Source organism: Pongo abelii, chromosome 7 (assembly GCF_028885655.2).
Source record: "Pongo abelii isolate AG06213 chromosome 7, NHGRI_mPonAbe1-v2.0_pri, whole genome shotgun sequence".
Classification (NCBI taxonomy): domain Eukaryota; kingdom Metazoa; phylum Chordata; class Mammalia; order Primates; family Hominidae; genus Pongo; species Pongo abelii.
This window is the reverse complement of record NC_071992.2, coordinates 66449495-66462793: the sequence shown is the minus strand read 5'-3', so window position 1 is coordinate 66462793 and position 13299 is coordinate 66449495. Positions and strand designations below refer to the sequence as shown.

General features: G+C 37.2%; 1 protein-coding gene across 6 annotated transcripts in view; it reads left to right on the top strand.

Annotated features, from left to right (window-relative positions):
• The first annotated feature begins 9 nt into the window (after nt 1-9).
• Nucleotides 10-13299, top strand: part of PXDNL (peroxidasin like) — a 522985-nt gene continuing 509695 nt past the window's right edge. For all 6 annotated transcript variants that reach the window (XM_054561591.2, XM_054561594.2, XM_054561592.2 and 3 more), the window contains exon 1: nt 10-8314. In XM_054561591.2, coding sequence (XP_054417566.2) covers nt 8151-8314 — 164 coding nt within the window. In that variant the 5' untranslated portion in view covers nt 10-8150. The remainder of the gene's footprint in view (nt 8315-13299) is intronic.

Genomic DNA, 13299 nt, shown 5'->3' with positions numbered 1-13299 from the left:
TATGCTCAATTATGGCATACAATTATCTTTATTTGGACATTTCACTGTCTTTTGACTGTTGCCACTTCTGAAGAGTATGGAAGTTTTTTAAAATTTATTTTTATAAAATAGTAGGGAAATTTATAAAATATTCATGAAGTATAAGAAATAATTTAGTGTACATGTAGGTACATGTGTGTGTACCCATTAGGTTCAACTAATAGCTTTACAGTCTCCTGTGTGCCCCTTCCCAACCACATCTTAATCCCTCCCTTCTCAGGAGGAGGGATTTTGTGTTTATCATAATCTGTCTTTTTGTTCTCAATCACATGTCTGCATCTCTAAACAATGTATTTGGCTTCATACATGCTAGGATCCTACTGTACACATTCAGCAGCTCTCTTTTTCACATTACCTTTCTGAGATTGCCCCATGTCGTATGTTGTTCTGTTACATTCACACTTCACAGTTTATTCTACTGTTGGTGGCCATTTTTTGTTCCCTCAAATAGTTCAGTTGTGAACATTCTTTTATATGTCTTGTGACTACATGTGTGAGAGTGCTTAGGGTGTACATCTAGGAGTAGAATTACTTGGTCATAAGCAATCATTTCTATTCACTTTTACCTAGATGGTGCAAATTTGCTTCCCAAAATAGTTTAACAGTATGTTTCTTCTAGCAACGTTTAAATGTCTCAGTTATTCCACATCTTCACCTACACATGACAGACTTTTGTCTGTTTAGTAGTGTGACGTATCTTCTTAGGGGACTTTGTTACTTATGAAGGTTATTTATTAAGGGGGTTTTATCTTCAAGTGTTTCTTGGTTTTAGGATTCGTTTCTGCAAAGTGCTGTTCAAGTCTTTTGTGAATTTTTTTATTGGGTAGTTTCTTTTAAAAAATCATTTTGTGGGATTTCCTTTTGCAGTCTAGATATTATTCCACTGTCAATTATATGTGTTGCAAGTATTTTTTCTCAGTTTATGGTTTCTTACTCTGTTTATGGTGTTTTTTGATGAATTGACATTTTCAATTTTAATTGTCAGATTCATCTTCCTTCACCCTCAGTCTCAAGGTCATGGAAATGTTAACCTGTATTTTCTTACAGAAGGTCTGTGATTTTGCCTTTCACATTTAAATCTGCACAATAGCTGGAATTGATGCTTGTGTATGGTGAGAAATAATAGTCCAGTTTCTTTTTTTACTTTATTGATCAACTGTTTGAGGACCATGTTTTGAAGTTTCTTTTTTCTTCTCTGATCTGCAGTGTTAACTTTATCGTAAATTTTCATATATTTTTGCTATGTGTCTAGGCTTTCTTTTATGTTTTATTAGTCAGTTTATATAACCCGTTGCCAACACTACACAATTTTATTTACTGGAGATTTACAATAATTCTTGATCTAGGAAGATAAATCCCTTCACTTTATGTGCTAGGAGTTTCTTGAACCTGTAGACTGTAGACTTTAATATAAATTTCAGAATTGGCTTCTCAGATTACATACACGCACACACACACACTCCTCTTTGGGAGTTCCTTGAGAATCACTTTGAATTTATAGATCAGTTTATGCAAGAATTAACATGTTTATGATATGGAGTCCTCCAGTCCATGAATATGGCACTTCTCTTTTTTTTAGTTAGGCCTTATTAAGTATGGTTTGGCTCTAAGATCTAATATCTTTTGTCAGATTTAGTTGCAGATATTTTATATTTTTCAATGATGTAGTTTATTAAAATTGTATTTTATTCCTTTTATTGGTTTTGTACATTGATTAAATCCAATACTATCTCTTTTGATTCTTTTTGGTTTTCTGTATAGGAAATCATATATTTGAATAAATTTCAGACAGTTTTATTTTTTTTCTTCTGGGTTTTTTTATTTTACCAGATTTGCCAGTTGTGGCCTCCAGTGTAACTGAATAGTGATGAGCAAGAGCAGCCTTATTTCTTTATTTTAATTTTTCCATAGGTTATTGGGGAACAGGTGGTATTTGGTTATATGAGTAAGTTCTTCAGTGGTGCTTTGTGAGATTTTGGTGCACCCATCACGAGAGCAGTTTACACTGCACCCTATTTGTAGTCTTTTATCCCTCGCCCCCCTCCCGTTCTTCCCCCTACATCCCCAAAGTCCATTGTATTCTTATGCCTTTACATCCTCATAGCTTAGTTCCCACATATCAGTGAGAACATAGATGTTATCACGGTATTTGATTTTTCCATTTCTGAGTTACTTCCGTTAGAATAATCTCCAATCTCATCCAGGTCGCTGCAAATGCCATTAATTCATTCCTTTTTATGGCTGAGTTGTATTCCATCATATATATATATATACCACAGTTTCTTTATCCACTCGTTGATTGATGGGCATTTAGGTTGGTTCCATGATTTCGCAATTGTGAATTGTGCTGCTATAAACATGCATGTGCAAGTATCTTTTTTGTATAACGACTCCTTTTCCTCTGGGTAAATACCCAGTAGTGGGATTGCTGGATCAAATGGTAGTTCTACTTTTAGTTCTTTAAGGAATCTCCACACTCTTTTCCATAGTGGCTGTACTAGTTTACGTTCCCACCAGCAGTGTAGAAGCGTTCCCTGATCACCACATCCAAGGCAACATCTACTGTTTTTTCATTATGGCCATTCTTGCAGGAGTAAGGTGGTATCGCATTGTGGTTATGATTTACATTTCCCTCATCATTAGTGATGTTGAGCTTTTTTTTTTCACGTTTTCGTGTTTGTTGGCCATTTGTACAACTGTTTTTTCTTTTTTTTTTTTTTTTTTGAGAAGAGTCTCGCTCTGTCGCCCAGGCTAGAGTGCAGTGGCGTGATCTTGGCTCACTGCAAACTCCACCTTCTGGGGTCATGCTATTCTCCTGCCTCAGCCTCCCAAGTAGCTGGGACTACAGGTGCCTGCCACCGCACCTGGCTAATTTTTTTGCATTTGTACATCTTTTGAGAATTGTCTTTTCATGTCCTTAGCCCACTTTTTGATGGGATTGTTTTTTTCTTACTGATTTAAGTTTGTTGGAGATTCTGGATATTAGTCATTTGTTAGACATACAGATTGTGAAGATTTTCTCCCACTCTGTGGGTTATCTGTTTACTCTGCTGACTGTTCCTTTTGCCATGCAAAAGCTCTTTAGTTTAATTAAGTCCCGGCTATTTATCTTTGTTTTTATTGCATTTGCTTTGGGTTCTTGGTCATGAAATCCTTGCCTATGCCAATGTCTAGAAGGGTTTTTCCGATGTTCTAGAATTTTTATAGTTTCAGGTCTTATATTTAAGTCCTTAATCCATCTTGAGTTGACTTTTATATAAGATGAGAGATGAGGATCCAGTTTCATTCTCCTGTGTGTGGCTAGCTGATTATCGCAGCACCACTTGCTGAAAAGGGTGTCCTTTCCCCACTTTGTTTTTGTTTGCTTTGTCAAAGATCAGTTGTCTGTAAGTATTTGGGTTTGTTTTTCTGAGTATTCTATTCCATTGGTTTATGTGCCTATTTTTATACCAGTACCATGCTGTTTTGGTGACTGCGGCCTTATAGTATAGTTTGAAATCAGGTAGTGTGACATCTCCAGATTTGTTCTTTTTGCTTAATTAGTCTTGCTTTGGCTATGTGGGCTCTTTTTTGGTTCCATATGAATTTTAGAACTGTTTTTTCTAATTCTGTGAAGAATGATGGTGGAGCCTTATTTCTTATTTTACTGCCTTTATGTGGTCATTTTTAAGTAAATAGCATGGTGTGTTTACAAAGAATGTTCTGCAGATGTTCATTGTAGTGTTCTGTTAATGCTAATTGAATAAGTTAAAATTGTGTTCAAATTCAATATAGCCTAAGTAAATTTGTGTGTGTGCCCACATCATCTATCAACTGTGGAGAGAGACTTGGCAAAAACTCTCATTTTGATGGTAGAATGTCAGTTTTTTTCTTGTAATTCTTTTGATTTTTGCTTTATTTCGGTGTGATAATATGTGGATTATGTCCATTTGGTGATTTGAACCTTTAACATCATGTAGGAGCACTCTTTAGTAATATTCTTTGCTTCAAAGTCTATTTTGTCTGATACTCATTTAGCAGTTTTCTTTTGGTGGGTAGTCACCTAGTATATTTTTCTATTCTTATTGTCAACCTTTTTTGTATCCTTATGTTTTAGGTGTGTTTCTTATAAACAACATATAGCTGAGTTTCTTAAAAGTTACTCTGGCAGTCTTTGAATTTTACTTGAAGCATGGCATTCTTTTCATTTTCATTGTTACTATAGAGTGATATTTTGTGCTATATACCTATCAAGTTTTTTTTCTCCATTTTTTAGGATTGATTATTGTTTCTTTTGTTTTTTGTCCATTATTAGTTTGAAAGTTATATATTTATTTTTTCTGTTCTCAGTGATTACTCTTGACATTTTAATGCACTCACCTAACTTACAAACTTCTAAAGTTAGTTTCTTCCTACTTGATACAAGCCACTTTAGAATACTTCGATAAACTCTGGAGTCATTACCTCAAAATTATATGCTAGTCTATTATGTTTGAACTATATAATTTTAAGCCCCTATGGTACACCATAACTATTATTTATCTAACCAATGCTTAGTTTTACTCCCACTTACACTTGTTTTTTGCTCATTATTCCTTCTTCATTTTGGACCATCTCAATTTTCTTTTGCCTAAAGTACATCTTTTCAAATTATTTTAATGAAAGACTGTAGCTAACTCTTATTTTTTTCTGTCTGAAAATGTTTTATTTTGACTTTGTTCTTGAAAAAAAATGTCCATTTGTTATAGAATTTTAAATCAACACTTTAAAACACAGGAATTATGATTTCTTCGCATTCTGGCTTTCATTGTAGCCATAAAGTCAACTGACAGCCATTCCTTTGAAGGTCATCTGTCTTTTACTTCTGTGTGCTTTAAAGATTTCATCTTGACATTGTTAATATTCTTGTCTTGGCACTGTTAATTTTCTGTAGTTTGATATAATGTGCCTGGGTATGAATTTCTTTTCATTTATTCTGCCTATTCTTGTAGCTGTGCGGGTTCATCTCTTTCATCAGTTCTAGAAATTCTTGGCCGTGTTTTTTCTTACAAATGTCTCAACTTTATGTTTCTCAGCATTGAAATCTAGATTTCCTTAGATAATATCTTCCTATCACGAATCTTCTCTTTAGTTGCTTTAAATCTGCTGTTAAACCCTTACATTGAGTTTTAATATTTGTCGTATTTTAATTTATAGTTCTGTGTTTTCCGTCTGTCTGTTTGTTTTTATGGTCTTCTACTCTTTATTAATATGTTCAACTCTGTAAACATACTGCCTAATTCTATTCTATGTTGGATTCCAGTATGTGAACGTTTAAAGTGGGCTCATGTTCATAAGGTTTGATGGCTAGCTTTCATAACACTGTTTCTGTTTCTTTTGTATTTTGTGGGTTTTGACTGAGCTTGTATTGTAAACTGTGGGAATTATTAGAGTCCCCAGGTTGTTTTTGCCAAGGAGCACTGCCAACTTATGACCTTTTTAAGTGCTCCACTTAAAAGTTTTTTGTACCATCCAAGTAGAGTGGCCCGAAAATCCATGTGAAGGCTACTTTGGAGATAGCACGCCTCCAGGAAGATTTGTTTGCTGCCTCCCCATAGCAAGCTTTGAAATAGGTCATTTTACTTGTGTCTTCTGGGTTGTATAGGTGGGTGGGTGGAAGTGGAGGCAGGGGGCAGAATTATTTCCAGTTCATCCTTAAGATATGGCTGTGGCTTTATACAGGAGATTTTTGAAATAAGACTCTCTCGTAAGAAAGGACTTTTCTTTTTCCTGTATCCCTGCTACTCCAGTTCCTGCAGTTCTTTTCACAGGGGTGAGCAGACAGTCTCAAGCTGCATTGGCCTTCATTGTTTACCCACCTTGCTGGCTTATGTTCACTTCATTTTTTGGACTCTTGTATATGTCTTACTGATTTCCTCAGTAATAGCACATTGATGCATTTGTGCAATTTTAAAAGTATTTTAATAAATTAGCGCATTTAGTCGTTTTCAGCTGGAAAGTTGGCCTAAGTCACTGTCCAAAAGGACTTCCAACCATGAGCAGGGCCATGGCTTGCAGTTCTTAGTCCTATACTGACAGTTGGTAATCAGTAGATTTTTTTTTTCATTCAACATAAATTTAGGTTTCTAAAGTGGAAAGTTTTTTGTATTTTTTTTTTTCCTGTAAAAAAAAATGCTTTATGGGCCGGGTGCGGTGGCTCACCCCTGTAATCCCAGCACTTTGGGAGGCCAGAGCAGGTAGATCACAAGGTCAGGAGATCGAGACCATCCTGGTCAACATGGTGAAACCCCGTCTCTACTAAAATACAAAAAATTAACCAGGTGTGGTGACGGGCACCTGTAATCCCAGCTACTCAGAAGGATGAGGCAGGAGAATCACTTGCACCTGGGAGGCAGAGGTTGCAGTGAGCCGAGATCGCGCCATTGCACTCTAGCCTGGTAACAGAGTGAGACTCCATCTCAAAAAAAAAAGCTTTATGAATGCAAGATTTTTTTTAATAATTTGAACTGAAAACAAGACACAAAAACTTGCAGAATTTTTTCCCTTCAACCTAATTATTATACACCCTTAGCTCAATGACTTTTAGAACCGCATGTCTTGCCTTTATCTCCCTCCTGAACTTACATATTTCTGAGCCCCTACCCTTTTTAAGTCTACTTTATGAATGCAAGATATTTTTATATTTTATATTATTTATATTTTTTGTATTTTACATTTTGAACTGCAAACAAGGCACAAACCTGCAGGTGTTGTCTATGTCCTCCAAATCACAGGCACTGTCAAGAGCATAGTGATTGTTGGGGAGGATTTAAAGGAATAAATTTCCTTTTTTGGCTTTATTGGTATACTTGGAGAATAAAAGTCATGTGAACAATGTCAAATGTAAAGTTTAAAATAAATCATTCTTGTTCATGGAGATTAGTTTGTTTTTTAGATCTTTTTACATTTTAATCTCCCCAAAATCACATATTTAGATATGAACATTTTGCCAAAAGAGGGCAGTATTCGCCTACAGTAGAATGTAGGCTGAAGAAAGGGACTGAAACATTTCTGCAGAGAGAAGGATGAACTTACTTTCCTCCTAAGATTGGTCTACTAGTCTGATCATCTGGGATTGACCATGCAAGTTTTAATTTGTTTTCTATTACTTTTATGTATTTAAAACATTTTTGTTTGAAAATGTTAGTCTTTAAGGATAAAGCCAAAAATCTGTTTAAAAATACCTGCTTACAGAATGACCAAAAAGTAGATGTTTTCATACTTATTAAGTTTTCACACATGTCCTCAACGAGGTGCTGCTCACTTCAGGGAAAGATGGCCAGTTCAAACTGTTGATGAAAAGTCTGCAACCAGCAGAGCCACTGCTGCCAGTGTGTCCTGAGGGAGCTTGCACCTGTTTGACTTTACATATACATACTTAGGTTTGTCCATCAGTTGTCTCCTCTTCAAGGAGGTATGTGAGTTCATGGTTTAAGCATATAAATTTAAACGTTAAATATTAAAAGAAGAAGTCAGAAATAGCCTGTTTGAGTCTTACATGAGTGAAATGTGTTGGGTTTCAGCAGCAGAATATATAGAAGGAAATGAAATCATTTTTTTAAAGAGCATAGTTTGGAATAAGGAAAGAATATGTGCACCTAGATGAACGAATTAGAACTCTGCCTGCCCTTTAGGGTTTGGTAATGTTACCAGATAAAAAAGAAGAAAAGCTGTTCTGCATTGTTTCAATACATTCTTAATCAACTTGGGCTTCAAAAGGACAGCTGGAGGCTAAGAGGCTGGGTTTTTCATCCAATGTGCAGTGGAAGTAATTTTGGAAAAGTTTGTTTGCATTATGCTGCCTAAAACACTGTGTTTTAGAAAGAGGCTTTTGCATTGAAAAGCTTCTCATCCTCGCCTCTGGGAGTCTAGTGCCTCCTAGAGCTGCTTGTGCCCTCAGCCCTGTAATGTGATATCCCTCCTCCTGGATTGGTCAGAGGGGTGTCCTTTCACTGGGAGCCGCTTTTCCACCACGGCTCCCAAACTTGGCTCAGTCCAGCAGCCACCATCACCACCACTGCGGTTGCTGCTGCAGCTGCAGCTGCTGCTCTCCCTCTGGCTGCTTCTTCGCGTGGCCAGCAGCGAATGGAGCGATGGAGCCCAGACTGTTCTGCTGGACCACTCTCTTTCTCCTGGCCAGGTGGTGCCTACCAGGATTGCCCTGCCCCAGCCGGTGCCTTTGCTTTAAGAGCACCGTCCGCTGCATGCACTTGATGCTGGACCACATTCCTCAGGTACCACAGCAGACCACAGTTCTGTAAGTTCACATAAATTCCCTGGAAACCCTGTTACCCAATGCTTCATTGCTTCTCTGCTAGGACCTGTGTCCTTTTAATTTACGATTCCTATTGCTCTCCCTGCTTGTATACTTAGAAGAGGCTTTTCACTTTTCAAACAATTTCATGGTTCTGCTCTGTTAGACTAGAAAATGTGAGCAATGATGAGTTGACATAAATATATTTGTTTTGGATTCAGTTCTCTTCCAGCATCTTCCAGAACTTACCATTGAGAATTCTCATCTTCATTCTTCCGTCAATAATTTTCCTGCATACTTTCTCAATTTATTCCTATTCATCCTCTACTCCCAAATCTTTGGGCCTCTTAATTGGTCAGCACATGTCTGCCCCATTTGGAAGGAACTAATTTAACTTTAGAGTGTGGTTTCAATTGATTATGTGCTGACAAATTGTTAGGCTTTGTACTGTGTGTACCTCCTGGGAGGGTGAAGTCCTGAGCCCTCAGCACTTGAAGCACTGTCTGTCTCCAGAACAGACCCTCAAATGGTCCAGTAGAGTTCTTGAATGCTTAAAAGCCTTGTGGAGCAGCCGCTTAGACTAATCGGCATCTAGGAGGTATTACGGGATAGTAGGGCAAACCAGAATTTGGAAGTCAAACAGGTCTGAGTTCAAATCCTATCTTCTCATCTTTAATATTCAGATAAGAAACCCAAACATTTAAATTTATTTAGATTAAATTAAGTCATATTTAGATAATTAGAAGGGCAAATCACCACAAAAGAAGAAAAGGATCTGTTTCTAGGGTCTATTTTTAAAGGAAAAAAAAGACAACAAATTCAAAAATTTAAGAAAAAATAAAAGAAGAAAAATGCTGAAAGGTGAAGACTAAAGAGGTTTCCTGCTCTATAATAAATATTTTGTGGGTTGTGTCATGTTCATGGAAGACAAAACTGCTTGCGGTGTTTCAAGTCCATTCTTGGGCAGAGGGAAATAGCTTAAAATTCTTGGAATTTTGAGATATAAATGTTTAAGAGGATCATTGCCACACATTTGTCAGTCATAATCATGAAATGAGGACTTGGTAATAAAAAGTCCAATTTGATGGTATTTACATAGAAAATGACATATTATCCATAGATTTTCTATAAAGCATTTCATTAATTTTATATGCATGCAAATATCAAAATAAGTCTTACTGTAATAACTAAAAGGATTCTTGAACTTGGGAGCACTGCTTATTGCTATGTGGACAGCACAGTTCTGCAAGTTGCCTTCAGACTCAGAACCAGCCATTTGTCCTTTTGTAGTGACAGTTTTTTGGTAGATAGCAGCAAAGCCTTGGAGAAGGGGCTGCTTGTCTAATCAAGTGTCTTGGAGCTACGTGAGGTACAACTCGACCTAAATTTTGTTTCCTAGGTGTTTCAAAGAAGAGATTAGCGCCCATAGACACACACCTCTAAATGTAATGAGCAGAACTGAAATGATGTTGTCAGTGTTGTCATGCAGAGCCTTCCACTATGTTTTAAAATAAAGCTTAATGGTGGGTTCTCAGGCCCTCAGCCAGATCCCTGTCTGGGAGTCTGGTGCCACCACTTACAAAATGTGTTGCCTTGGACAAATTCTTAACTTCTTGGTGTCACAGTTTCCTAATCTGTAAAAATGGAGATGCTAACAGTGTTTGATACGGTTTGGATCTGTGTCCCCACCCAAATCTCATGTTCAATTGTAACTCCCATTGTCGGAGGTGGGGCGCAGTGGGAGGTGATTGGATAGTGGGGGCGGATTCTCATGGTTTAACACCACCTCGGTTGGTGTTGTCATGGCGAGAGTGAGGTATCACAAGATCTGGTTGTTTAAAAGTATGTAGCTCTTCTTGCCTCTCTCTTCCTCTTGCTCTGGCCATGTGAAGTTCTTGCTCCCCCTTTGCCTTCTGCCATGATTGTAAGTTTCCTGAGGCCTCCCCAGAAGCCAAGCGAAAGTTGCTGAACTTCCTGTACAGCCTGCAGAACCGTGAACCAGTTAAACCTCTGTTCTTTGTAAATTACCCAGTTTCAGGTATTTCTTTATCACGTGTGTGAAAACAGACTGATGCACTGTTCACCCTATTGGTTATTTTGAAGATTTAATGAATTAATGCATTTTAAGTACCTAGAAAATTGTTTAGCTCTATGTAAACACTATGTAAACATTATGGAAGTTTTCGCTATTAGTATCATGTTTGCAATTCAGGACAGGAATTACAAACTTAAATATCTCTGGGAACCTGCCAGTAAATAATTTGAGGGAAGTGGGGTAGATGAAAGACAGACTACTGTGTGATGAATAGCAACTAGCCTGAAGCTTGGAGTGTGTGGGGACGGTAATGAAGGCAGAAGCAGCTCTTGCTAATGGGGCAGCCAGCTACTTAGCTAATTGATGGCCTTTGGGGATTTGGGCCATAGTTTCAAGAAAATATGGAAGCCAAAAGTGACATTCCCTAGCTTTTCAATATTAACAGCTAATTACATTTTTAGAAATGGAAAGGCAAAAATACACAAGCCCAACCATGCATATTTGTAGGTTGCTTTTTGCCTAGGACCTTCAGTTTGTGACTTCCAGTAGAGAAATGGTATAAAAGCTGAGAAGTATATGTAAAGCCTGTAAAAATTGCTCCTCTACTCCTCTGGGGCTAAAAATCTTTGATGTAGGATTGCATTTTATGTCAGCAATATCATGAAAGATGACAATAACAATTATGAAAAAAGGCCAATTAATTTTTGAAAACTAAGGCAAATGGAAGCTGAATGAATTTCTCCCCAGCAGCAGAACCAATAGTTTTTGTTAAACCACCCTTATGTATGTTTATTGTCATTGTAACATGGAAATGATGTAAATAATATATTTAGCTCTGCAAATGGCCAACATGCTTAGTAAATGCTAATTAGTAGTAGTGTTAAAACTTTCTTGATTTTTTCCATTTTTACATGTTTTAAAATTTTAGCCTGAATGCAGAAAATATTTTCCTAAATCATAGATAAGAAAACTGTATTATTTTAAAGATTGGTTACAGTTGATCAGGGTTTTAAGTTTAGAAAAATGCAAAACTGTCCCTCCAAATTTTAATTTCATTCTGCCTATAAAGATATTGTGTTTCTAAACTAATATCATTTACCAAAAAGCCTGCTGCCATTGAGAAAATCTCACTCTTCATGCTGTGGATTTTAGTAAAACAAATCTTTCAGAATTAGAATTTGCAAACAAAAAATTGTCCAGTAATGAACACAGCATCTTTAGGGAGCCTGTTCAGTAATCAGAAGCAGTGTATGGTGAGTGTGATTTGACTCCATCCTATTCCAGGGTCATTAGGTTGTACTTTCCTAATTTCCTTAGTTACTGGTTAAGAAATGGACTCAGTAACTACAAATTGAACATGCTCTAAAAACCACCTTGATTAGAAAAAGTTTTAAGCTTAGGGCTATTTTAATGATCGAGGATTTTCCTAAAAGTCATAAATACAAAAGTATTCACAATGCGAAATTCTAAACATTTAATTTAAAGACATTTTCTTTATGTGGAAAGCTTTCTTTGCTGTCCAAATAATACAAAACTCGAGGAACAAGATGGGGGTGGGGAAATGGAAAATGTCTTATGCTCAGTCATGAAAAAGTGTGTCCAGCTGATAAAAAATTTCACCTTGTTCAAGATGAAAATAGAATTCCTTCAGCTCTTCCAATTTCCATTCATTATATATAATATATATATCATTTATATATATAAAATGATGTGTTATGGAATAATAGTAGCTGCAATCTGAGGCAGCAAACATATATATAATTTTATAATTTAAATTATATATAAAGTTTTATGTTATATATAAAATTTTATAATTTAATATATATATGTATATATAAAATACAACTAAATAGGGCTTACTTTTACCTTTGTTACAAAATTTTTTGTAGCTTGTTTGTAACCGACATAACTTACTGGCTTTGAATGACCACTTGGCAGTAATGAACAGGCCTGAACTCCTTGGACCTTCCCCCACCTGGCATTGTTGAGGGGAAGCATAATGGGACCCAGATGAAGTGTGTCAACATTCAAACTTCCCCCAGTGGTTGACTTGTTGGGGAGAGAAATGAAACTGAAAGTGGGCTGTCACTGACCTCCTGACTCAGGCCAGTGTGGTCCTGTAGAGAGGGGCTGGAAGAGGCTGTTCTGGAAGGAAGGGCAGGTGAGTGTGGATGGAGCCCAAGCAGGAGAAGGGACATAGGGACAATGTGGAGGGGACAGCTTGAGGAGGTATAGGAGTAAAGGCCAGCACCACTGGCTGGGGTGTAATGTACTCTGGAGACTTGGGAGTCATCCTTCAAGAAACAAATGGACAGACAAATTGTTTTAGAAGGTCAGTGTAGCCAGGATATCCTACAACAGCCTGTACTTAGATGTTATATGCTGATTAAAGTATTAGAACAGTGTTCCCTACACTAAGCGCTGCCTTTCAACCCTACTGTAGATTCTATAAATGAAGTGAAGGGATGTGTTATGGAATAATAGCTTTCTGGGGAGTAGCCGCAACCTGAGCAGCAAAGCTGTGGTCCCTGTGCTAGTTGGAGAGCTACTGCACATGGGAAAAGTTGAATGACATACAAGTCTGGTGTTAGAAGGACCAATTCTGCTTCTGTATTTATGGAGTAAAAAGGGATGGTGAATGTCCTCGTTTGTCAGCTAGGTGGGCAACAAAGACAGTGAAATGAGTGAAAAAGAGGAGAAAAAAAATTGAATCATTGAGAGTGTGAAAGCAAAATAATCCTGGGGCCCCAAAAATCACTAAGCTAAAGGGAAAGGTCAAGCTAGGAACTGCTTAGGGCCAACCTACCTCCCATTCTACTAAAAGTCACCCCTCTGCTCACTGAGATATATCTGTATCCGATTGCCTCCTTTGGAGAGGCTAATCAGAAACTCAAAAGGATGCAACCATTTGTTTCTTATGTACATATGACCTAGAAGCCCCCTCCCCACTTCA